The sequence below is a fragment of the Glycine max genome, chromosome 3 (genome assembly GCF_000004515.6).
Source record: "Glycine max cultivar Williams 82 chromosome 3, Glycine_max_v4.0, whole genome shotgun sequence".
NCBI classification, from domain to species: domain Eukaryota; kingdom Viridiplantae; phylum Streptophyta; class Magnoliopsida; order Fabales; family Fabaceae; genus Glycine; species Glycine max.
In genome coordinates this window covers 2,792,207-2,818,253 of record NC_016090.4, presented here as the reverse complement: position 1 = coordinate 2,818,253, position 26,047 = coordinate 2,792,207, and the positions used below count along the sequence as shown (strand labels likewise).

Sequence of the window (26,047 nt, the reverse complement as noted above, 5' to 3'; positions counted from 1 at the left end):
TTTTTTTATTTCTTGCTTTCTCAAATTTCTTAGATTATTATTGTGAAAAATCAATCCAATTTATAAATCAAGAAAAATCCAATTTTGTGTTTCCAAAAACACATACTGTTTCAATACTTCTTATTTTCATATTTTCATGTCATATCAAGTTGTCTATGGTTATCTAATTGAGATTCAAACACTTTTCTTCTTGGATTTAAGGTGTTCCATTCAAACACACCTTAAAGCCACATAGAAAAGTGCTTGAATCTCACTTGGATAACCGTAAACAACATGATATTTTAAATACTGGACTGAATGTGTTTTCATTAATGGAAACACAAAATTGGATTACTGTTGATTTATAAATAGGATTGAACTCTTCACAATTTTATAGGTAAGAAACTGGTGAAACCTAGACCTAGAACAATAATCTTTTCATACAACGAGTGCCTTATATATTCTCTAAGCAATGTAAAACAATAAATGAATGTAAAAACAAGTGGACATCTGATCGTAACTAACTTTATCTTCAAAACTATCCAAATAGCTTCCCAGATGGTAGCACCACGCTCCCTCAAAACCCTAGTGAATAATTCATATACAAATTCACCGGAGACATTCATATCTTTCATATCCATCGGATATTTGGTAAGAATCTTTTGTGTAAAATCTAACATATTTAATAAGTATATCAATTACTTTGTTGCATAACCATATATACACATGCAAGGACAAGAAAATAGATCTAAAAGGAAAAAGTTATAACAATGGCAGACAAATTACGTATATCATTTGTGCATATCAAGAGGAAAAGAAAGAAGTGATAAAGAAAGAATAAAAGAAAATGAAGAAGCTAAAGAAAGAAAATTATTAATTATGTGATTGATGGTTCATGGTGTTAATGGTTCTTACTGATTTAAGAGTGTTGATGTAGGATTTCAAAGCTGATTCTGGAGACCAAACGAGCTTCATGGTGATAAAGGTTCTTTCTCTCTGCGTTTAGTTGTCTTCACTCTCAGTTTTGGGAAGAAGGATGCATATTCCCGGAAAACGCATTGAAATTACATAGATTCCTGATTATCTCTGATAGAAAGATTAATTCTTGATTGTAGAACACAAATACACATAGTTACAGTATGTAACACGAACAATGTATTTTTTTTTCTCACCTGGGATTATACACACTTAAATTTTTCCACCGTTACTAAATGTCCTTGGGAAGTTAAAAAATTACAATGTGTGTAGTGTCTATATCGGAGAAAAGTTTACGTGATCTCCTCAATTCAGCAGGCTCTTCTCCCTTCGTAAGCATTTGACACTTCTAAGTCTCCCCATGGTCATATATAAAAAGAAACAAATATAGCTTGAGAATACAGTATAAAAAGCTAAGATAGTGCTAGACTTGGTTAAGAAATTCATAATCTTTAACTCATGATCATTAATAATAAAAGTTAGATTCAAGTCATTTACCTGATTCTCTTGATCTGCCGCACCACTCCTTCTATCTGTGTAAGCAATATTCAAAGTTCAAACCCTTCCTACAAGAAACATGAACATTGATTAAACCATAGTAATGAAGCCGCGACACCGCCGTCTCCACCTCCTCTGCTGCCACCACCCTTTTGGCGTCAACACCTCCATTTATCATCTGGGATTATACACACGTACATCTCACTTCAGACAAAAATTAATCAAGTTAAACAATAGAGCAAAAGAGAAAGAAAAAGTAACGCCATAAAAATGATTAATTAAAATGTATACCAATTGTTTCTTTGGGCTTAATGTACACGTACAGCTTTAAAAGCTTACATGTACGATGTCATATCAGTAATTAAACACCCTAATTAACATCAAGAACCATACAAAGAAGAAAATAAAGATGGTTCCTTGAGAAGTTAAGTGTTCTTACTGATTTGACTTTTGACGGTGTCCATGTAGGCTTTTCAAAGTTGTTTCTTGATGGTGTATGTGTCCTCTTTCTCTCGATCCGTGGCTCTAGTTATCATCAGTTTCTTGGTCGCGATATGGATATCATGTGAGGGTTATTGAGGGAGCAATTGTGTTTCTTGGCCACCAAAAGAAGAGTGACAGAACACCTGCAATGTTATCAAGTATTAGATATTTATATTTTATTTAGATATCTTTATCCATGATAAGGATTTTATTAACATATATTTTTCATAATCCAATTATTTATCTAACATAGCCATATAAATAATTAATATCAATCACATTAACAAATAATTGTGCAAAAGTTGAGCACTTTCTGATGCTGCTCACAGGTTGTTCTGTCATGTTCAGGTGCCTCATTAGCAGGAGAATGCAAAGATGAGAATTAAATTAATTCCATGATTGAAGAAAACATGTGAAGAGAATCTAGGGATGTAATTTAAAATTGATACGTACCAGAATGTTGTGGCCTCAGCTGCCACCTCTTGTTCATGGAAACCAAGAAGGAGAACACATTCTCAGCTGGAATTTTTTTTCAAGCAAGCCTATTAAAAAGCAAAACTTTTATAACCAAAAACAAAGTGTTCCAAACACCAAGGCATATGGTTATGTGAAAAATGAGTTTTCTCCCACAAAACATGCCATACGTTTTACTGTTAGTATACCAAACTGAAAAGCATAACAACATATTTTTATTTTCAGAACCTTGTTTCCTCTCTACTTACTTCACGAATTTGAATATGATGCTTCAACCATGTCTTCTTAAATTTTTGTTTTACACAGAAATATATTTTTAATAGGCTGTGATGTCTGCACAATATGCATAAGTACTATATGGAATATTGAATTAATCATCTCCAGTTAATTTCATCAATTAGTGTAATAATACTCTTAGGTACATTTTTTAATAACAATTCTTATAACATAGGCAAGAATAAAAACAACCAAAAAAATTATGAAAAGAAATCAGTTATAGGATAGTCTCTTGCCACTGAAGATACTCTGGACAACAACTAACAAATCCGTAATAAAACATAAGTTAGATGTAAATTAATTATTTTCAAGGATAAAAAAATACGTGCAAATTGAGTGAGCCAAATTAAAGTCAATGCCTCTCAAACCGCTTATATATATCCATAATTATTCATTAGAACAACATTACCAACTGATATACCTCACATAATATCCACATTCTAACACACACAGAGAAAGAGAGAAAAGAGACACTTACACTGCTAAGCTTGGTCTCCTGAAACAGTCCTTAAAAGCTTACATGGACACCGTTTAATCACTAAGCACCCTCAACTACAAGAAGCACCAAGGATCTAATGTCAATTCCTATAATTAGGATGTCTAAGGAACTAGGTAACCCTTTAACTTGGAAAAATTATTAGTAACAGTTTACTTAATCTCTGGTCAATGCTACTTTTGTGTTAGATTCAATCTAAATTCCAAAGACATAAAAAACCACATTTGATTTTTAGGGTCTATATCTATTATTAATTAAAATGTATAACGATTGTTTTTTTGGGCTTAATGTACACGTACAGCTTTAAAAGCTTACTTGGACAACGATAAAAGTTACGTAAAAATACTTGTTTACTGAACAACTAACAAGTTTCTTTAGCTAATAAAAAAATTAAAAACTAATTGAAACAACTTGTCCAACATAGCCGAACTAAGCACACACCTAATGTTCTTATGACTTCAAAATAAACATCTTTTGTAAATATTTTGCGTTCCATCTTTTTTAATTTTGAATCACTGCCTTGCATACTCTGAGAAGCCATGAGACATTAATCCTCAGTTATATTTTCATGGTTAGCACAAATTCTCATTTGGTTAGTTTTGATGAGAAAGTTAATTTTTATTAGATGCCAACATCTTGTTGCATTCATTTATTGTTTTATATTTGCTTAGATAATATAATAAGACATTAGCCATAGGAAAAAATTATTGTTTTATTTCTAGCTTTCTCCAATTTCTTAGATTATTATTGTGAAAAATCAATCCAATTTATAAATCAAGAAAAATCCAATTTTGTGTTTCCAATAACACATACTGTTTTAATACTTCTTATTTTCATATTTTCATGTCATATCAAGTTGTCTATGGTTATCTAATTGAGATTCAAACACTTTTCTTCATGGATTTAAGGTGTTCCATTCAAACACACCTTAAAGCCACATAGAAAAGTGCTTGAATCTCAATTGGATAACCGTAAACAGCTTGATATTTTAAATACTTGATATTTTAAATACTGAACTGAATGTGTTTTCATTAATGGAAACACAAAATTGGATTACTGTTGATTTATAAATTGGATTGAACTCTTCACAATTTTATAGGTAAGAAACTGGTGAAACCTAGACCTAGAACAATAATCGTTTCATACAACAAGTGCCTTATGTATTCTCTAAGCAATGTAAAACAATAAATGAATGTAACAACAAGTGGACATCTGATCATAACTAACTTTCTCTTCAAAACTATCCAAATAACTTCTCAGATGGTAGCACCACGCTCCCTCAAAACCCTAGTGAATAATTCATAAACAAATTCAATGGAGACATCCATATCCGTCATATCCATCGGATATTTGGTAAGAATCTTTTCTGTGAAAACTAACATATTTAATAAAGTATATCAATTACTTTGTTGCATAACCATATATACACATGCAAGGATAAGAAAATAGATCTAAAAGGCAAAAGTTATAACAATGGCAGACAAATTACGTATATATCATTTGTATATATCAAGAGGAAAAGAAAGTAGTGATAAAGAAAGAATAAAACAAAATGAAGAAGCTAAAGAAAGAAAATTATTATGTGATTGATGGTTCATGGTGTTAAAGTTTCTTACTGATTTGATTTAACAGTGTCGATGTAGGATTTCAAGACTGATTCTGGAGACCAAACGAGCTTGATGGTGTTAAAGGTTCTTTCACTCTGCGTTTAATTGTCTTCACTTTCAGTTTTTTGAAGAAGGATGCATATTCCTGAAAAACGCATTTAAATTACGTAGATTCCTGATTATCTTTGATGGAAAGATTAGTTCTTGATTGTAGAACACAAATACACATAGTTAGAGTATGTAACACGAACAATGTAATTTTTTTCTCACCTGGGATTATACACACTTAAATTATTCCACCCTTACTAAAGTTCCTTGGGAAGTTAAAAAATTACAATGTGTGTAGTGTATACCTGAGAAAAGTTTACGTGATCTCCTTAATTCAACAGGTTCTTTTCCCTTCGTAAGCATTTGACACTTCTAAGTCTCCCCATGGTCATATATAAAAGGAAACAAATATAGCTTGAGAATACAGTATAAAAAGCTAAGATAGTCCTAGACTTGGTTAAGAAATTCATAATCTTTAACTCATTATCATTAATAATAAAAGTTAGATTCAAGTCATTTACCTGATTCTTGATCTGCCGCACCACTCCTTCTCTCTGTGTAAGCAATATCCAAAGTTCAAACCCTTCCTACAAGAAACAAGAACATTGATTAAACCATAGTAATGAAGCCGTGACACCGCCGTCTCCACCTCCTCTTCTGCCAGCACCCTTTTGGCGTCAACACCTCCATCTATCATCTGGGATTATACACACGTACATCTCACTTCAGACCAGCAATTAAAAGCTTACTTGTACAACGTCATACCAGCAATTAAACACCCTAATTAACATCAAGAACCATACAAAGAAGAAAAGAAAGGTGGTTCCTTGAGAAGTTAAATGTTCTTACTGATTTGAGTTTTGACGGTGTCCATGTAGGCTTTTCAAAGTTGTTTCTTGATGGTGTATGTGTCCTCTTTCTCTCGATCTGTGGCTCTAGTTATCATCTGTTTCTGGGTCGCGATATGGATATCATGTGAGGGTTATTGAGGGAAAAATTGTGTTTCTTGGCCACCAAAAGAAGAGTGACAGAACATGATACGAAACAAACAGAAGAAGCACCAGCAACAGGGGTGCAAAAGGGAGAAGAGACCAAGAGCAAAAGAAGGGTAGTGAAGCCCACGTACCTTGAAGATTATGTTTGAGCTGAAGAGGGCAATTCCGAAAAAGGGAAATTAGAGGATCTCCACGAAATCATGCTTGCGGCACCTTATTCCCTCATGGGCAAAATAGCAATAGGAATTATGTTACTATAATATTCCTAGGATAGCATTTGTGCAAATTCTGTTATGGGAATATCTATATAATACGATGTAAATAACAAGAAAATGGTAGAAATAAGAATTTCCTTTTCCTCACCTTGTTAATTCTTCCTTTCCCCCTTGAATTTCTGGAGGAGCTGACCCTCGAAGTTCGTAATTCAGCTTGCACCTAACATTTCTGGTGCTTTCATTGCAATGTCGGATTCAAGCCCCACCCCTTCTGACAAACTCGAAGACGCCCTCCTCCGCCTTACGCAACAACAGCTCACCTTGACCAGCAAAATCGATGAACTTCTTCATCGTCTACCCCCTCTTTCTTCACCCAATACGTCACCAACCCCTGTCCTTCCTCAGCCATCACTTTCACCTGCATCAGTCCACAAAATGAAGTTAGATGTGCCTTGTTTCGACGGCACTGACCCCTCTGGTTGGATCTTTAAGATCAACCAATTTTTCGAGTACCATGGCACTCCCGCTCATGAGCGTTTGACCATAGCCTCTTTTTATATGGAGGGAAGGGCCTTAGCATGGTTTCAATGGATGTCAAACAACGGCCAATTTACTTCTTGGCCGGTGTTCTTACATGCTTTACAGACCCGATTTGCCCCATCTCAGTTTGAGGATCCCACAGGGGCGCTTTTCAAATTAACACAGAAGGGAACCGTGAGTTCTTACCTGTCTGAATTTGAAGCCCTCGCCAACCGTGTCATCGGACTGTCCTCTGCCTTTCTCCTCAGCTGCTTCGTCTCTGGCCTTTCCCCTGACATACACCGCGAGGTGCAGGCACTGTAACCTTTGACCATGGCGCAGGCCGCAGGCCGCGGGCCTTGCTCGTCTGCAGGAGGAAAAATTGCTAGACCATCATCCTCCTCCTCGAACTCGTCCACCCTTTATCACCACCACGACCTCCCCGCGAGCCAACCCCATTACTCTCCCACCTACACCCTTGTGCCTACCCTCACCCTCAACCGTCACACCACCCACGTTCCCACCCTCCCTCTCCTACCCACACCACCGTGCCAACCCTCGGCCTACAAACGGTTGTCGCCAGAGGAGATCGCATCGCGTCGCGAACGCGGGCTTTGCTTCACATGTGAAGAGAAGTACCATCGAGGGCACAAGTGTGCCTCTCGGGTCTTCCTTCTACTTGTGGAAGGCGATGACCCTCCTGATGACCAAATAAACCCTATAGACCCACAAACAGACCCACCCGACCCTGACCCGGCCCACTACACTTATAATTCATTTGACCCGGTTCCAACCCAAATAAGCCTGAACTCACTAGCCGGCCACGTAGCACCAGAGACCCTTCGTTTAGTGGGGACTATCTCCGACCACCGGGTGATCATCCTCATTGATGGGGGAAGCACCCATAATTTCATTCAGGAATAGCTGGTCACGCATCTGGGCCTTCCATGTCAACAGACAAGCCCACTTCGCGTAATGGTTGGCAATGGCCAACACCTTGAATGTAATCATTTATGCGTGAACATTATGGTGAATATCCAGGCCGCGCAATTCACTGTGGATCTATATGTGCTCCCAATTTCTGGCGCCAATGTAGTGCTTGGTGTCCAGTGGCTTCAATCCTTAGGTGATCATGATGCCAATCTCCGACAACTATCTTCCCCACAATTTCGACATTTCTGTCGAACTCATAGCCCTGGCTTTTGCTTCCATATCACTATGCTTTCCAATGAGGCCCCATCCACGGATGCTCCGACATACCCTCTTGCACTCCAAGCTCTGCTCTTCTGGTTTGCTGCTCTGTTCCAACAACCTCAGTCATTGCCGCCGGCACGAAGCACCGATCACCATATACAGTTACTTCCACAGGCCCCACTAGTCAATGTTCATCCCTACCGGTATCCTCACTTCCAAAAGCATAAAATCGAGTTGCAGGTGGACGCGATGCTTCAGAGAGGATTCATTCAGCCTAGCACTAGTCCATTTTCATTGCCGGTCTTACTGGTGAAGAAGCATGACGGCTCCTGGAGATTTTGCGTAGATTATCGGGCCCTCAACGCTGTTACGGTCAAGGACCGTTTTCCAATCCCAACAATTGATGAACTCTTAGATGAATTGGGAGGCGCTTGCTGTTTTTCCAAACTGGACCTCTTACAAGGTTACCACCAAATTCGCATGCATGATGCCGATATACCCAAAACAGCCTTCTGAACCCATCACGGCCACTATGAATTTAAGGTGATGCCGTTCGGGTTATGCAACGCTCCTTCGTTATTCCAAGCTACGATGAACATGTTATTTCGTCCTTACTTGCGCCAATTCATCATTGTCTTCTTCGATGACATTCTGGTTTATAGTGGATCCTTTGAGGATCATCTGCGCCACCTCGAGACTACATTTGAGGTATTACTCGCGAACCAGTTTGTTTTGAAATTATCTAAGTGCTCCTTCGCGCAGCAACAGGTGGAGTATTTGGGTCATGTTGTCTTTGCCCCAGGAGTGGAACCAATACCTTCAAAAATCTCCGCCATCCAACAATGGCCAATTCCTCAATCCACGCGGGACTTACGCAGTTTTCTCAGACTTGCCGGGTTCTATCGCCGGTTCTTCCACGGCTATGCGACCATTGCGGCACCTTTGGTCAAAGCCACCACCCTTTCCCCTTTTCACTGGTCAACCCAAGCTCAACTGGCCTTTGACCAACTCAAGGAGGTTCTATCTACAGCGCCGGTGCTGGCCTTGCCAGATTTCACCAAATCATTCACATTGGAGACCGATGCTTCAGGAGTGGGGATGGGAGCTGTCCTCTCACAGCAAGGCCACCCCATCGCCTTCTTCAGCAAGCCCTTCACCGTCAAGCTTCTGCGTTCCTCGGCTTACATATGAGAGCTCTGTGCCATCACTACGGCCATGCGCAAATGGCGTCAATACTTGCTGGGCCGCCGTTTTACCATTCTCACCGACCACCGTAGCTTGAAGGAGCTTCTCACTCAAGTTATCCAGACCCCCGAGCAGCACCTGTACATGGCCAGATTGATGGGCTACGACTACGACATCCAATATCGGTCAGGATCCACCAATCATGTGGTTGATGCCTTATCTCGGTTGCCAGAAGAGCAATCCACGTTGACCATGATTCTCTCCATTCCATGCTTCTCCTTCCTAAAGGAATTACGGACGCAGCTTGATGCCCATCATGACTACGGCAAATTCCGGCAAGCAATTCTTGCGGACCCAACCAAACACTCTAGTTTCTCAGTCACACAGGACTTCGTCTTGCATAAAGGCCGTATTTGGGTACCCCGCGACTTACCCATGATCACCACTCTGCTACAGGAATATCACGCCACACCCACCGGTGGGCACGCCGGAGTCACTAAGACTATGGCTCGTCTATCGGAAAATTTCACTTGGCTGGGACTCCGGGACGACGTCACTCATTTTATTGCCAATTGTTTAGATTGTCAGCTCACTTAGTATGAAGCAAAGAAATCAGCAGGCCTGCTATGCCCCCTCCCAATTCCCAATCGTCCATGGGAAGATTTATCCATGGATTTCATTATCGGCTTGCCCTCTTATCACGGACAGACTGCAATCTTCGTAGTAGTGGATCGTTTTTCTAAGGGCATCCACTTGGGTATGTTGCCCACCTCTCATACGGCTCACATGGTGGCCTCTTTATTCTTGAACATCGTGCTCAAACTTCATGGCCTTCCTCGGAGTATAGTTTCAGACAGAGATCCTTTGTTCATTAGCCAATTCTGGCAGGAGTTATTTCGCTTAAGTGGCACGGTCTTGAGGATGAGCTCAGCTTATCATCCTCAGAGTGATGGGCAAACTGAGGTCCTCAACCGTGTAATTGAACAATATTTGTGGGCCTTTGTTCATCGCCGGCCAGGGAATTGGGGTAAATTTTTGCCGTGGGTGGAGTGGTCACATAATTCCTCCTGGGTTGTGAGTTCAGGCGCCACACCTTATGAAATTACTTATGGTCGCAAGCCTCCTTCCTTTCCTGAGTATCTTGCGGGAGCCTCAAAGATTGATGCTGTTGAAGAATTTCTCGTGGATAGGGATGCCACGTTTCAATCTGTTCGAAAGAAATTACTAAAGGCTCAAGAAACCATGAAAAGGCACGCTGACAATGATCGTAGAGATGTAAGCTACGAAGTCAATGAGTGGGTTTTGGTGAAACTCAGACCTCGTCGTCAGTCAACGGTCAAAGGTACTCAAGTACACTCAGGAAAGTTAGCAAAACGCTTTTATGGCCCATTCAGAATTTTGGCACGTGTCGGGACAGCTGCATATCGACTTGAGTTGCCAGCAGAAGCCAAGATCCATCCTGTTTTTCACTGTTCGCTGCTTAAACCTTTTAAAGGCAACCCGACACCACCTCACATTACTTCCTTGCCTACTCATTTCATTAATGGCCAACCTGTTATTGCCCCTCTCGCTATCCTGAATTATAGGAAGATTGCTGATTCCTGTGAAGTACTTGTGCAATGGAAAGGTCTGTCCCCAGGTGACACATCCTGGGAAGATTGGTCTGCATTACGCCAAGCTTACCACCTTGAGGACAAGGTGGATTTCCATGGGCCATGGAGTGATACGAAACAAACAGAAGAAGCACCAGCAGCAGGGGTGCAAAAGGGAGAAGAGACCAAGAGCAAAAGAAGGGTAGTGAAGCCCACGTACCTTGAAGATTATGTTTGAGCTGAAGAGGGCAATTCCAGAAAAGGGAAATTAGAGGATCTCCACCAAATCAACCTTGCGGCACCTTATTCCCTCATGGGCAAAATAGCAATAGGAATTCTGTTACTAGAACATTCCTAGGATAGCATTTGTGCAAATTCTGTTATGGGAATATCTATATAATACTATGTAAATAACAAGCAGATGGCAGAAATAAGAATTTCCTTTTCCTCACCTTGTTAATTCTTCCTTTCCCCCTTGAATTTCTGGAGGAGCTGACCCTCGAAGTCAGTAATTCAGCTTGCACCTAACAGATCACCTGCAATGTTATCAAGTATTAGATATTTAGATTTTATTTAGATATCTTTATCCATGATAAGATTGTTATTAACATATATTTTTCATAATCCAATTATTTCTCTAACATAGCCATATAAATAATTAATAGCAATCACATTAACAGATGATTGTACAAAAGTTGAGCACTTTCTGATGCTGCTCACATGTTGTGTGTCATGTTCAGGTGCCTCATTAGCAGTAGAATGCAAAGATGGGAATGAAATTAATACCAAGATTGAAGAAAGAAATGAAGAAAACATGTGAAGAGAATCAAGGGATGTACTTCAAGATTGATACGTACCAGAATGTTGTGGCCTCAGCTGCCTCAGTGAAACCAAGATGGAGAACACATTCTCAGCTGGAATTTTTTTCAAGCAAGCCTATTAAAAAGCAAAACTTTTGTAACCAAAAACAAAGTGTTCCAAACACCAAGGCATATGGTTATGTGAAAAATGAGTTTTCTCCCATAAGACATGCCATATGTGTTACTGTTAGTATACCAAACTGAAAAGCAAAACCAATCGAAGGCAAACAAGCACAAAACTTTCAGTTATCAGAGAACAGAGAGATGCTTCAACCATGGCTTCTTAAATTTTTGTTTTACACAAATATATTTTTAATAGGCTGTGATGTCTGCACAATATGCATATGTACTATATGGAATAAAATTAAATAAGAAGTGAAGACAGAGAAGGATAAGACGAATTCTAAATAACAGCGGTTATGTATTGAATTAATCATCTCCAGTTAATTTCATCAATTAGTGTAATAATACTCTTAGGTACATTTTTTAATAACAATTCTTATAACATAGGCAAGAATAAAAACAACGAAAAAATTATGAAAAGAAATCAGTTATAGGATAGTCTCTGGCCACTGAAGATACTCTGGACAACAAGTAAAAAATCAGTAATAAAACATAAGTTAGATGTAAATTAATTATTTTCAAGGATAAAAAAATACGTCCAAATTGAGTGAGCCAAATTTAAGTCAATGCCTCTCAAAGCGCTTATATATATATCCATAATCATTCATTAGAACAACATTACCAACTGATATACCTGACATAATATCCACATTCTAACACACAGAGAAAGAGAGAAAAGAGACACTTACACTATTAAGCTTGGTCTCCAGAAACAGTCCTTAAAAGCTTACATGTTCAAGAGGCACCAATGATCTAATGCCAATTCCTATAATTAGGATGTCTAAGGAACTAGGTAACCCTTTAACTTGGAAAAATTATTAGTAGCAGTTTACTTTCTTAATCTCTGGTCAATGCTATTTTTGTGTTAGATTCAATCTAAATTTCACAGACATAAAAAACCACATTTGATTTTTAGGATCTATATCTATTATTAATTAAAATGTATACCGATTGTTTACTGAGCAACTAACAAGTTTTTTTAGCTAATAAAAAAAATTAAAAACTAATTGAAACAACTTGTCCAACATAGCCGAACTAAGCACACACCTAATGTTCTTATGACTTCAAAATAAACATCTTTTGTAAATATTTGGCGTTCCACCTTTTTTAATTTTGAATCACTGCCTTGCATACTCTGAGAAGCCATGAGACATTAATCCTCGGTTATATTTTCATGGTTAGCACAAATTATCATTTGGATAGTTTTGATGAGAAAGTTAATTTTTATTAGATGCCAACATTTTGTTGCATTCAGTTATTGTTTTATATTTGCTTAGATAATATAATAAGACATTAGCAATAGAAAAAAATTATTGTTTTATTTCTAGCTTTCTCCAATTTCTTAGATTATTATTGTGACAAATCAATCCAATTTATAAATCAAGAAAAATCCAATTTTGTGTTTCCAAAAACACATACCGTTTCAATACTTCTTATTTTCATATTTTCATGTCATATCAAGTTGTCTATGGTTATCTAATTGAGATTCAAACACTTTTCTTCATGGATTTAAGGTGTTCCATTCAAACACACCTTAAAGCCACATAGAAAAGTGCTTGAATCTCAATTGGATAACCGTAAACAGCTTGATATTTTAAATACTAAACTGAATGTGTTTTCATTAATGGAAGCACAAAATTGGATTAGTGTTGATTTATAAATTGGATTGAACTCTTCACAATTTTATAGGTAAGAAACTGGTGAAACCTAGACCTAGAACAATAATCTTTTCATACAACGAGTGCCTTACATATTCTCTAAGCAATGTATAACAATAAATGAATGCAACAACAAGTGGACATCTGATCGTAACTAACTTTCTCTTCAAAACTATCCAAATAGCTTTTCAGATGGTAGCACCACGCTCCCTCAAAACCCTAGTGAATAATTCATATACAAATTCAATGGAGACATCCATATCCTTCATATCCGTTGGATATTTGTTAAGAATCTTTTTTGTAAAATCTAGCATATTTAATAAGTATATCAATTACTTTGTTGCATAACCATATATACACATGCAAGGACAAGAAAATAGAGCTAAAAGGCTAAAGTTATAACAATGGCAGACAAATTACGTATATCATTTGTGCATATCAAGAGGAAAAGAAAGTAATGATAAAGAAAGAATAAAACAAAATGAAGAAGCTAAAGAAAGAAAATTATTAATTATGTGATTGATGGTTCATGGTGTTAAAGGTTGTTACTGTTTTGAGAGTGTCGGTATAGGATTTCAAGACTGATTCTGAAGACCAAACGAGCTTCATGGTGATAAAGGTTCTTTCTCTCTACGTTTAGTTGTCTTCACTTTCAGTTTTTGGAAGAAGGATGTATATTCTCGTAAAACGCATTTAAATTACATAGATTCCTGATTATCTTTGATAGAAAGATTAATTCTTGATTGTAGAACACAAATACACATAGTTAGAGTATGTAACACGCATAATGTAAATTTTTCCTCACCTGGGATTATACATACTCAAATTTTTCCAACCTTACTAAATGTCCTTGAGAAGTTAAAAAATTACAATGTGTGAATTGTATACCTGAGAAATGTTTACGTGATCACCTCAATTCAATAGGTTCTCCCCCCTACGTACGCATTTGACACTTCTAAGTCTCTCCATGGTCATATATAAAAAGAAACAAATATAGCTTTAGCTTTAGCTAGGATTCTTGATCTTAGCATATAACTAATGATGGATAATTAGTGTAACACACACGTTAGGTTCTTTTTCTTCCCACACAATTGAATTAGAAAAGTTTGATCATGTGTACCTGCTGGAGCCAGATATGCATGAATCCACATCCCCGAAGTTCTTTTGCCTAACCATGAAAAATAAGAATATTGAACTATGCTGCTTGCAATCTTTGTCAAAAAAAAAAAAACGAGAAGAAAATTCTCCAGGCTCTTCCATCCGCGTCCTACTCACTTGACACTTCTTGAGGAATGCCATGTTATATATTGCTCCATTTTATAACTAAGTCTAGTACTCTACCCCGTAATACGTCAAAGTGCACCGTTATATATTGCTCCCTTGATTAATTATTCACCCTTTCACGATATATATCCAAATTAAGACCTACCCAAAAAACAGAGTCACAAACCACAAGCTCGTTTGATCTCAATAAAATTCCTTCAAAGCCTACATGGAAACACTTAAATCAGTAAGAACCTTTAACTCAGAAAAAAAAAATCAGTTCCGAGTGAATTGGATTGTAATCGAACCTAAATCAAATTAATTTTTTTGGAACTAGTTGAAGAAAAAATAATTGTATTATCTTATAAAACCAATTCTGTTAATTAAATTTTCTATAAAACCAGTTGGGTTAATTGAATTGGTTTTCATTTAAATATTTTTTATTTACAAAAAATAATTCAAAAACTAGGTCGAAACTGATTCGGCTCTTGAACTAGCTTAAAATGGATTAAAAATTAGTTCGGTTCAAAACCATTATTTTAAAATCAGTTCGATTTCGAACCGGTTTCTAAATCAATTTGACTATTTCAATATAAATTCAAAAATGTTAAAACAATTTGAAATCCTTTCGGTTAAGTTACGGTTCGGGTTTTTTACCGAAGTAGTTTATACATACCCCTACACGGACCTTGTAACTGTGTTGGGAGTTGCACCCAACGAGCATATGAATCGACTACCAAGTTTTCCTTCCATTGTTCCGCACCATGCAGCCGTGAGGATATTCCTGTGCCCCTCATTCCTTAAATTTCTCATACTTCATGCATAGCAAACAAACCCAAATTAATCATATCGAAATTCAAACTAGAGATCCATTTGCTACTAGTACAATTTTTTCTAAGTTAATTGATAAATTTTTAAAGAAAGAAGCATTCATATAATCTTGGAACATATTTTACTTACAAAAGATTCTTGATCTATGAAAGAAAGATTCTTGATGTTAGCAAATATGTAATGATCCATAATTAGTGTAACACACATTTTTTTTTCACACAATTTAATTAGAAAAGTTTTATCAAATGTGTCCCTGCTGGACCTAGATATGCATGAATCCATGTACACGGCGTTCATTTGCCTAACCAAGGAAAATAAGAGTATTGAACTTTAGGTAACAAAAAAAAAAGAGAGAATATTAAATTAGAAGTTATTTAACAAAAAAACTTGTTTATTGAACCGTTAACTAAACTTATTCAGATAATAAAAAAAATTAAAAAAATAATCTGAAATGACATGTCAAGTATAATCAGACCAATTAAACACACGCCTAGCGTTCTTATGACTTTAAAATAATCATCTTAAGACAGAGAAGGATATTGAATTAATCATCTCCAGTTAATTTCATCAATTAGTGTAATAATACTCTTAGGTACATTTTTTAATAACAATTCTTATTGCATAGGCAAGAATAAAAACAACGAAAAAATTATGAAAAGAAATCAGTTATAGGATAGTCTCTGGCCACTAAAGATACTCTGGACAACAACTAACAAATCAGTAATAAAACATAAGTTAGATGTAAATTAATTATTTTCAAGGATAAAAAAATACGTGCAAATTGAGTGAGCCAAATTAAAGTCAATGCCTCTCAAACCGCTTATATATATCCATAATCATTCATTAGAACAACATTACCAACTGATATACCTGACATAATATCCACATTCTAACACACACAGAGAAAGAGAGAAAAGAGACACTTACACTGCTAAGCTCGGTCTCCAGAAACAGTCCTTAAAAGCTTACATGGACACTGTTTAATCACTAAGCACCCTCAACTACAAGAAGCACCAATGATCTAATGCCGATTCCTATAATTAGGATGTCTAAGGAACTAGGTAACCCTTTATCTTGGAAAAATTATTAGTAGCAGTTTACTTTCTTAATCTTTGGTCAATGCTACTTTTGTGTTAGATTCAATCTAAATTCCACAGACATAAAAAATCACATTTGATTTTTAGGATCTATATCTATTATTAATTAAAATGTATAACGATTGTTTTTTTGGGCTTAATGTACACGTACAGCTTTAAAAGCTTACTTGGACAACGATAAAAGTTACGTAAAAATACTTGTTTACTGAACAACTAACAAGTTTTTTTAGTTAATAAAAAAATTAAAAACTAATGGAAACAACTTGTCCAACATAGCCGAACTAAGCACACACCTAATGTTCTTATGACTTCAAAATAAACATCTTTTGTAAATATTTGGCGTTCCATCTTTTTTAATTTTGAATCACTGCCTTGCATACTCTGAGAAGCCATGAGACATTAATCCTCCGTTATATTTTCATGGTTAGCAAAAATTATCATTTGGATAGTTTTGATGAGAAAGTTAATTTTTATTAGATGCCAACATCTTGTTGCATTCATTTATTGTTTTATATTTACTTAGATAATATAATAAGACATTAGCCATAGGAAAAAATTATTGTTTTATTTCTGGCTTACTCCAATTTCTTAGATTATTATTGTGAAAAATCAATCCAATTTATAAATCAAGAAAAATACAATTTTGTGTTTCCAAAAACACATACTGTTTCAATACTTCTCATTTTCAGATTTTCATGTCATATCAAGTTGTCTATGGTTATCTAATTGAGATTCAAACACTTTTCTTCATGGATTTAAGGTGTTCCATTCAAACACACCTTAAAGCCACATAGAAAAGTGCTTGAATCTCAATTGGATAACCGTAAACAGCTTGATATTTTAAATACTGAACTGAATGTGTTTTCATTAATGGAAGCACAAAATTGGATTACTATTGATTTATAAATAGGATTGAACTCTTCACAATTTTATAGGTAAGAAACTGGTGAAACCTAGACCTAGAACAATAATCGTTTCATACAACAAGTGCCTTATGTATTCTCTAAGCAATGTAAAACAATAAATGAATGTAACAACAAATGGACATCTTATCGTAACTAACTTTCTCTTCAAAACTATCCAAATAGCTTCTCAGATGGTAGCACCACGCTCCCTCAAAACCCTAGTGAATAATTCATATACAAATTCAATGGAGACATCCATATCCTTCATATCCATCGGATATTTGGTAAGAATCTTTTGTGTAAAATCTAACATATTTAATAAGTATATCAATTACTTTGTTGCATAACCATATATAAACATGCAAGGACAAGAAAATAGTTCTAAAAGGCAAAGTTATAACAATGGTAGACAAATTACGTATATCATTTGTGCATATCAAGAGGAAAAGAAAGTAGTGATAAAGAAAGAATAAAAGAAAATGAAGAAGCTAAAGAAAGAAAATTATTAATTATGTGATTGATGGTTCATGGTGTCAAAGGTTCTTACTGATTTAAGAGTGTTGATGTAGGATTTCAAGGCTGATTCTGGAGACTAAACGAGCTTCACGGTGACAAAGGTTCTTTCTCTCTGCGTTTAGTTGTCTTCACTTTCAGTTTTTGGAAGAAGGATGCATATTCCTGTAAAACGCATTTAAATTACATAGATTCCTGATTATCTTTGATAGAAAGATTAATTGTTGATTGGAGAACACAAATACACATTGTTAGAGTATGTAACACGAACAATGTAATTTTTTTCTCACCTGGGATTATACACACTTAAATTTTTCCACCCTTACTAAATGTCCTTGGGAAGTTAAAAAATTAGAATGTGTGTAGTGTATACCTGAGAAAAGTTTACGTGATCTCCTCAATTCAACAGGCTCTTCTCCCTTCGTAAGCATTTGACACTTCTAAGTCTCCCCATGGTCATATATAAAAAGAAAAAAAATATAGCTTGAGAATACAGTATAAAAAGCTAAGATAGTGCTAAACTTGGTTAAGAAATTCATAATCTTTAACTCATGATCATTAATAATAAAAGTTAGATTCAAGTCATTTACCTGATTCTTGATCTGCCGCACCACTCCTTCTCTCTATGTAAGCAATATTCAAAGTTCAAACCCTTCCTACAAGAAACAAGAACATTGATTAAACCATAGTAATGAAGCCGCGACACCGCCATCTCCACCTCCACTGCTGCCACCACCCTTTTGGCGTCAACACCTCCATCTATCATCTTGGATTATACACACGTACATCTCACTTCAGACAAAAATTAATCAAGTTAAACAATAAAGCAAAAGAGAAAGAAAAAGTAACACCATAAAAATTATTAATTAAAATGTATACCAATTGTTTCTTTGGGCTTAATGTACACGTACATCTTTAAAAGCTTACATGTACGACGTCATATCAGTAATTAAACACCCTAATTAACATCAAAAACCATACAAAGAAGAAAAGAAAGATGGTTCCTTGAGAAGTTAAATGTTCTTACTGATTTGACTTTTGATGGTGTCCATGTAGGCTTTTCAATGTTGTTTCTTGATGGTGTATGTGTCCTCTTTCTCTCGATCTGTGGGTCTAGTTATCATCAGTTTCTGGGTCGCGATATGGATATCATGTGAGGGTTTATTGAGAGAGCAATTGTGTTTCTTGGCCACCAAAAGAAGAGTGACAGAACACCTGCAATGTTATCAAGTATTTAGATATTTTGATTTTACCTTCCAACTTCCAAGTTCTGTCCAGTTTGCCTTTATTTTCCTAGAGTTAATTTTTGAAAAGATAAATTTATAATAAGCATTAGTTTCGCTACATCTATGCCTTATCTGATATTACCTGAATGATTGCCAAGGCAATTCTGTATAACATGAGATCAGTGCTATTATCCCGAACAATTTGTACTTGCTCACCAAGTATCCTGAAGAGATCAACAGCAGCTGGGGTATATAGCTTCCCATCTTCAGTTTTCTTAGGGGGCTGTGTTCTATCAGCCTCCAAAATATTCAAGTACCATTTCTATAAACATTAAGAATAAAGCTTAGTCTTATGTATGATAAAGAAGTCACCCAAGAAACATCACAAGATATTTAGGATTACCCTAGTCGTAGCTTGCATTCTCTCAACATAAGAATTCATAAGAGGATCCATTGCACCACTCTCAGAACACACTTGGGCTAGAGACTCATCGACTCCAAGCCCAATCAGATTATCTTTGTATTCAACCACCCATCCAGTTACCTGCTTCATAAGAAAACATAAGCATAGATGTATAATTTTCCCATAAAACATTCAGAGGGAGAAAAAGAAAATATAGAGAACAAGAAAAACAATGATGACTAAATTTAGAAATGAAGACTTCTAGCTGAAGTAGATGAAAAAGTGGAAAGATAACAGAATAAAAGGGAGTGGGTGAGGAGTGCAGGGGTACAACAAATTGTATGAAAGTAGAGACTAGAGAGTGCGGCCAGGGCTCCTAATCCAGGAATTGAGACTTTAACTGTAATTCTCACCAAAAAACTGACTCTAGGATCCAAACTCAGATCCCGGAACAAGAGAGAATTGCAATAAAATTCCATTCTTAGCATGTAAGTTACTTTTCTGATCCATTCTATGTTAGTATCACATCACAACGTAGTCTGTAATACAGATGAATAGGAAAGCAAGTAACTTAATTTCCCATATGCTAGAGAGTAGGAAAATTTAAGGCTGGCTCACCTTTGTCTAGGAAGAAAATGACATTCTAACTTCTAAGTATGTAACATGTTATACATAAATAATAACTCCAGAAAAATACCTTTAATATCTCAACGTTTGTTAATTCATTCGCCCTGTCGCTAAGCAATCTTAGCATCTGAATAAACCTCTCAGTGTACAGATTTACCAGTAGCTGGAATATCTCGTATCTGCCAGAATTAGAACAAATAAAACATGTACATAAAGAAGCCCTCTACCAATAAAGTAAACACTTGTTTAGATTAAGTGAAATGTGTAGTTTGACTCGGATAGGCTCAAGCATGGGTTTAGGATGTGTTTCATAGAGAAGCCAGTCCAAAGGCTGTGAAGATTAAAAAGGTAGTATATTCAATATAGAGAAAACCTTGGAGGAAAGCAGGGAGCTACATAGTCATAGACATCTCCAAGCTCTTCCCCAATCTATATGCCACAAAAGAAACAAGGTTCCATCAGTAATAGGGAATAAAAGTGGATCTCATGTACAGGAAGCTGCAAATGATATGATATTTTGAATAAATTACAGTAAGAATTATACAGTAAATAAGTGATCATGAGAAGAACTATGGAATATGACTTCGTTGCATTAACCAGTTGGTATAATTGACTTCAGCACTTCAAAAAGTTGACAGAGTGAGAGGGAGAAGAGGGTGAGAGGTGAGAAATAATTTATGTATTACAAACGAGATTAAAATGAGCATATATTTATCCACTCAATAATATATCAACTTATACAAATATGAATATAATAAGTGAAACAGGATTCTGGAATTGCCTTGTATGACTATCAGCTTTTAAAAGGGTTATGGAGGAGATAAAGTTAACAGCATTTAAAATTTAAAATGGGATATGGAAGCCCTTCCCCCTTCATTTCAGATTAAGGGTGTGTTTGATACACACAAGGTACAACACAAAGAGAACAGCACAGAACAACTACATAAGTTACAGAACAACTATTTATGTTTACACTGTTTGAGAACAAGATCCTGGTCCCACTCATGGTAACAAGTTCCAGCTACTGTTAGCTAAACAGTGATCAAGTCATTTACCATACCAGACTCTACATTAGCATTAAAAAAAATCTCTAGTTTCTCTCGCATACAAATACTAGCATGCACGATGATTCTTCTATTATCATATGAAAGAAGTAATCAACTGAGGTAGGGTAGCAGAAGGAGAACAAAAGTAAAACAGATATTTAGCCCTGGTGGGGAAAACAGAAAATAAAAGATCAGAAGCTAAAATTTCAGCCTAACATACTGCTCGTGCTTCCTCTAAAGCTGCTTTCAGGTCCTCAAACACAAGCTGATTCATAAATTAAATTAACAGTGAGTTGCAAAAAATAGCATATTCTCATGAGGGCAGTACGTGGGATTCTGCATATTTTGTAAATTTGTAGCAGGAGAGGGAATATGTAGAACAGTAAAATCAATTAACCTCATTTAGAAGCTTGTTAAACCGTCCTTCTACAGTCTTCCTTATTTGCTCATAGCATTTATCTTTATAGCCTTTCCCCTGAACCTTCAATTTTTGCTGCGTTAAATTTTTTGAAGAAGCCATTGCACTTGTTGATTTTCTGAAATTTACCAGCGTCAACAGAATTTTGAGTAATGAGAGAGAGTTGGGAGGATTCTCCTGACAGATCAGCTTGGTATGGGGTAAAAAAAAATTATGGAATGGTTCATTAGTAAAAAAAGTATTGTAAACTAATGCATAAGTTTGTCACCCTATTTCTATGCCCATACCTGGCTGACCATAATAAGAGATGATAATGTTGGGAAATATCCACAATAAAAATCTAAGCATAAGTCTCATGAGTCATGACCAAACAAGCAGGTATAACAGAGAGAAATAAGACAATTTTTTATTGCACGGGAATGAATGTGAAAGTTCTAAACTGTGTCATGATAAATCTGGATAAGTTTTCTAACAATATTTTATGTGACATTGCAATTGAGTAACACATGGACTGTGCTATTGACTTAGCAAGTTAGTATCACTGCTGTCAACGGCAAATGGAGCCCCACGGCAGAGGCCAAACAGCCACCATCGTGCAATGGTGGATTGTGCAGCGGTCAAGATTGAATATAAAAAAGGTATCAAGAAAAAAGTATTTAAAAAAGGGAGTTGCAGATCATACCACAATTAAAGCATATACTTTATGTTTAACAACACAACAAATCCAAATTAAAGTCGATGCCTCTCAAAGCTATATATCCATAATCATTCATTAGAACAACATTACCAACTGATATACCTGACAGAATATCCACATTCTAACACACACAGAGAAAGAGAGAAGAGAGACACTTACACTGTTAAGCTTGGTCTCCAGAAACAGTCCTTAAAAGCTTACATGGACACTGTTTAATCACTAAGCACCCTTTAACTTGCAAAAATTATTAGTTGCAGTTTACTTTCTTAATCTCTGGTCAATGCTATTTTTGTGTTAGATTCAATCTAAATTTCACAGACATAAAAAACCACATTTGATTTTTAGGATCTATATCTATTATTAATTAAAATGTATACCGATTGTTTCTTTGGGCATGCATGCAATAAACAAAGCATAAGTGCAAAACTTATAGATTACAATGTGTGTAGTGTATACCTGAGAAAAATTTATGTGATCTCCTCAATTCAACAGGCTCTTCTCCCTTCGTAAGCATTTGACACTTCTAAGTCTCCCCATGGTCATATATAAAAAGAAACAAATATAGAGAATACAGTATAAAAAGCTAAGATAGTCCTAGACTTGGTTAAGAAATTCATAATCTTTAACTCATATGATAATTAATAATTAAAGTTAGAGTCAAGTCATTTACCTCATTCTTGATCTGCCGCACCACTCCTTCTCTCTATGTAAGCAAAATTCAAAGTTCAAACCCTTCCTACAAGAAACAAGAACATTGATTAAACCATAGTAATGAAGCCGCGACACCGCCATCTCCACCTCCTCTGCTGCCACCACCCTTTTGGCGTCAACACCTCCATGTATCATCTGGGATTATACACACTACATCTCACTTCAGACAAAAATTAATCAAGTGAAACTATAGTAAACAATAGAGCAAAAGAGAAAAAAAAAAAGTAACGCCATAAAAATTATTAATTAAAATGTATACCAATTGTTTCTTTGGGCTTACAAGGACAACATCATATCAGTAATTAAACACCCTAAGTAACATCAAGAACCATACAGAGAAGAAAAGAAAGATGGTTCCTTGAGAAGTTAAATGTTATTACTGATTTGACTTTTGACGGTGTCCATCTAGGCTTTTCAAAGTTGTTTCTTGATGGTGTATGTGTCCTCTTTCTCTCGATCTGTGGCTCTAGTTATCTTCAGTTTCTGGGTCGCGATATGGATATCATGTGAGGGTTATTGAGGGAGCAATTGAGAGAAGAGATCCTTACTAAAGGCGAAGGGGAGAGAGAGAGACAGAGTATTAATATCTAAAGAAATTTGCTGGAGCAGATCAACACAATATAAGAAAAGATCAACTAAAAATAGAAAAAAAGACACAGCCCTGGACAATTCTTTGGACTTAGTTTTCAAGCATCATGTCATCCTTGCCAAGTCCCTCCAGAAACATGGTAAAACTCTGTCTTCTCATCTATCTCACTTTTATTCCATTTTTCTCTCTATCCCTCTTCAATTTTTGTCAAATCATATATTTATCACATCAATTATTTTGTCTCTCTTCTTTTAATTTTTCTTTCTACAATTTCTCATTGGGGTCAATAGTCTAATCAAAATGAATCCCACTAGAAAAAGTGATCTTCTTCTAATTCTTGATCTATGTTATTGATTCAACGGCTAGGACCCTCAGAATCAGTTAATGTTTCTTGCTTCACCTCACGCACACCCCTCTCAAGAATAGTTTCTCTGCCTTGCATGCCAAGACTAACCCTCTTGGACTCACCTTGGCCACCCTCAGAACCCTAGCAATTCATCACCATAAAATCCATGAACACAATGATCAAGGCCGTGATACGTACCTTGTAACCGTGTTGCGATTTGCACCCAAGGACCATGAATCGATTACGAACTTTTCTTTTCACACCATTCAGCCGTGAGGAAATTCTTCTGTCCCTCATTCCTTAAATTTCTCATGCTGCAGGCATAACAAACGAACCCAAATTAATCATATCGAAATTCAACCCAGAGATCCATTTCCTACCAGTACAGTTTTTTTCTCTAAATTAATTGATAAATTTTGAAAGAGCATTTTAATTACAAATATTCTTGATCTATGAAAGAAAGATTCTTGATCTTAGCATATAACTAATGATGGATAATTAGTGTAACACACGTTGGTTTTTTTTTCCCACACAATTTAATTAGAAAAGTTTTATCGTGTGTACCTGCTGGAGCCAGATATGCATGAATCCACATCCCCGACGTTCTTTTGCCTAACCATGGAAAATAAGAATATTGAACTATGCTGCTTGCAATCTTTGTCAAAAAGAAACGACAAGAAAATTCTCCAGGCTCTTCTATCGGCGTCCTACTCACTTGACACTTCTTGAGGAATGCCATGTTATATATTGCTCCATTTTATAACTAAGTCTAGTACTCTACCCCGTAATACGTCAAAGTGCACCGTTATTTATTGCTCCCTTGATTAATTATTCACCCTTTCACGATATATATCCAAATTAAGACCTACACAAAAAACAGAGAAAGAAAAAGAGTTACAAACCACAAGTTCGTTTGATCTCAATAAAATTCCTTCAAAGCCTACTTCGACACACTCAAATCAGTAAGAACCTTTAACTTAAAAAAAAAATCGGTTCTAATTGAATCGGATTGTAATCGAACCTAAATCGAATTGATTTTTTTTCCAACTAGTTCAAGAAAAAATAAGTGTATTATCTTATAAAACGAACTATGTTAATCAAATAGTTTCTATAAAATCAGTTCTATTAATCGAATTGGTTTTCATTTTAATATTATTTTTTATTTGAAAAAAATAATTCAAAAACTAGTTTGAAACTGATTTGACTCTTGAACCAACTTAAAATGAGTTAAAAATTAGTTCAATTCAGAACCAATTTTTTAAAATTAGTTCAATTTTGAACCTGTTTCTAAATTAATTTGACTATTTGAATATAAAATCATACCATTTTAAAATAGTTGGAAATCAATTCGATTAAGTTACGTTTTTTGACTGAAGTAGTTTATACATACCCCTACATGGACCTTGCAAATGTGTTGCGAGTTGCACCCAACGAGCAGATGAATCGACTACCAAGTTTTCCTTCCACACAGTGACGGATCTACAGCCAGCCTACGGTGTGTACTTGCACTCCCTCATTTTTTAAAATTCATCAAATTTATAAATAAAATTTTATATTTTTATATTTTATTTCATTTATATTTATATAATTGAACCCACTGATTTTATTTTTTATAATTTGTACCCACTGACTTAGGGTCTTGGATCCGTCACTGCTTCCACACCATGCAGCCGTGAGGAAATTCTTGTGCCCCTCATTCCTTAAATTTCTCATACTTCATGCATAGCAAACAAACCCAAATTAATCATATCGAAATTCAAACTAGAGATCCATTTGCTACTAGTACAATTTTTTCTCTGAGTTAATTGATAAATTTTTAAAGAAAGAAGCATTCATATAATCTTGGAACGTATTTTAGTTACAAAAGATTCTTGATGTTAGCAAATATCTAATGATGCATAATTAGTGTAACACACGTTTTTTTTTTCACACAATTTAATTAGAAAAGTTTTATCAAATGTGTCCCTGCTGGACCTAGATATGCATGAATCCATGTACACGGCGTTCATTTGCCTAACCAAGGAAAATAAGAGTATTGAACTGTAGGTAACAAAAAAAAAAGAGAGAGAGAGAATATTAAACTAGAAGTTATTTAACAAAACAACTTGTTTATTGAACCATTAAATAAACTTATTCAAATAAAAAAAAATTAAAAATCATCTGAAATGACTTGTCGAGTATAACCAGACTAATCAAAC

At 35.7% G+C, this 26,047-nt stretch overlaps 1 protein-coding gene and 4 non-coding genes across 5 annotated transcripts; all 5 read right to left on the bottom strand.

Moving 5' to 3' along the window:
- Positions 1–156: 156 nt before the first annotated feature.
- On the bottom strand, positions 157–266 carry MIR9746D (microRNA MIR9746d). Its single transcript, NR_126786.1, has one exon. It is a non-coding gene; the product is annotated as a microRNA MIR9746d (primary transcript).
- A 1,743-nt stretch (positions 267–2,009) lies between these two features.
- Positions 2,010–21,678, bottom strand: LOC106794159 (exocyst complex component SEC6). Its single transcript, XM_014773454.3, has 7 exons — positions 21,486–21,678; positions 21,309–21,353; positions 20,416–20,471; positions 20,113–20,221; positions 19,416–19,556; positions 19,155–19,334; positions 2,010–2,078 (listed from the first exon to the last, which is right to left on the bottom strand). Exons 1-7 carry the CDS (start codon positions 21,606–21,608, stop codon positions 2,025–2,027), a joined length of 708 nt encoding a protein of 235 aa, XP_014628940.2. The 5' UTR covers positions 21,609–21,678; the 3' UTR covers positions 2,010–2,024.
- Positions 4,045–4,154, bottom strand: MIR9746C (microRNA MIR9746c). Its single transcript, NR_126785.1, has one exon. It is a non-coding gene; the product is annotated as a microRNA MIR9746c (primary transcript).
- Positions 12,989–13,098, bottom strand: MIR9746B (microRNA MIR9746b). Its single transcript, NR_126784.1, has one exon. It is a non-coding gene; the product is annotated as a microRNA MIR9746b (primary transcript).
- On the bottom strand, positions 17,084–17,193 carry MIR9746A (microRNA MIR9746a). The gene has a single exon (NR_126783.1). It is a non-coding gene; the product is annotated as a microRNA MIR9746a (primary transcript).
- Positions 21,679–26,047: the final 4,369 nt, after the last annotated feature.

Excerpts from the sequence above, each read along its gene's own strand:
- LOC106794159 (XM_014773454.3), bottom strand. The coding sequence starts at position 21,608 with ATGGCTTCTTCAAAAAATTTAACGCAGCAAAAATTGAAGGTTCAGGGG. Across the intron at positions 21,354-21,485 it reads TTAACAAGCTTCTAAATGAG|CTTGTGTTTGAGGACCTGAA; the intron begins GTTAATTGATTT and ends TTTATGAATCAG. Across the intron at positions 20,472-21,308 it reads CTTTAGAGGAAGCACGAGCA|ATTGGGGAAGAGCTTGGAGA; the intron begins GTATGTTAGGCT and ends TGTGGCATATAG.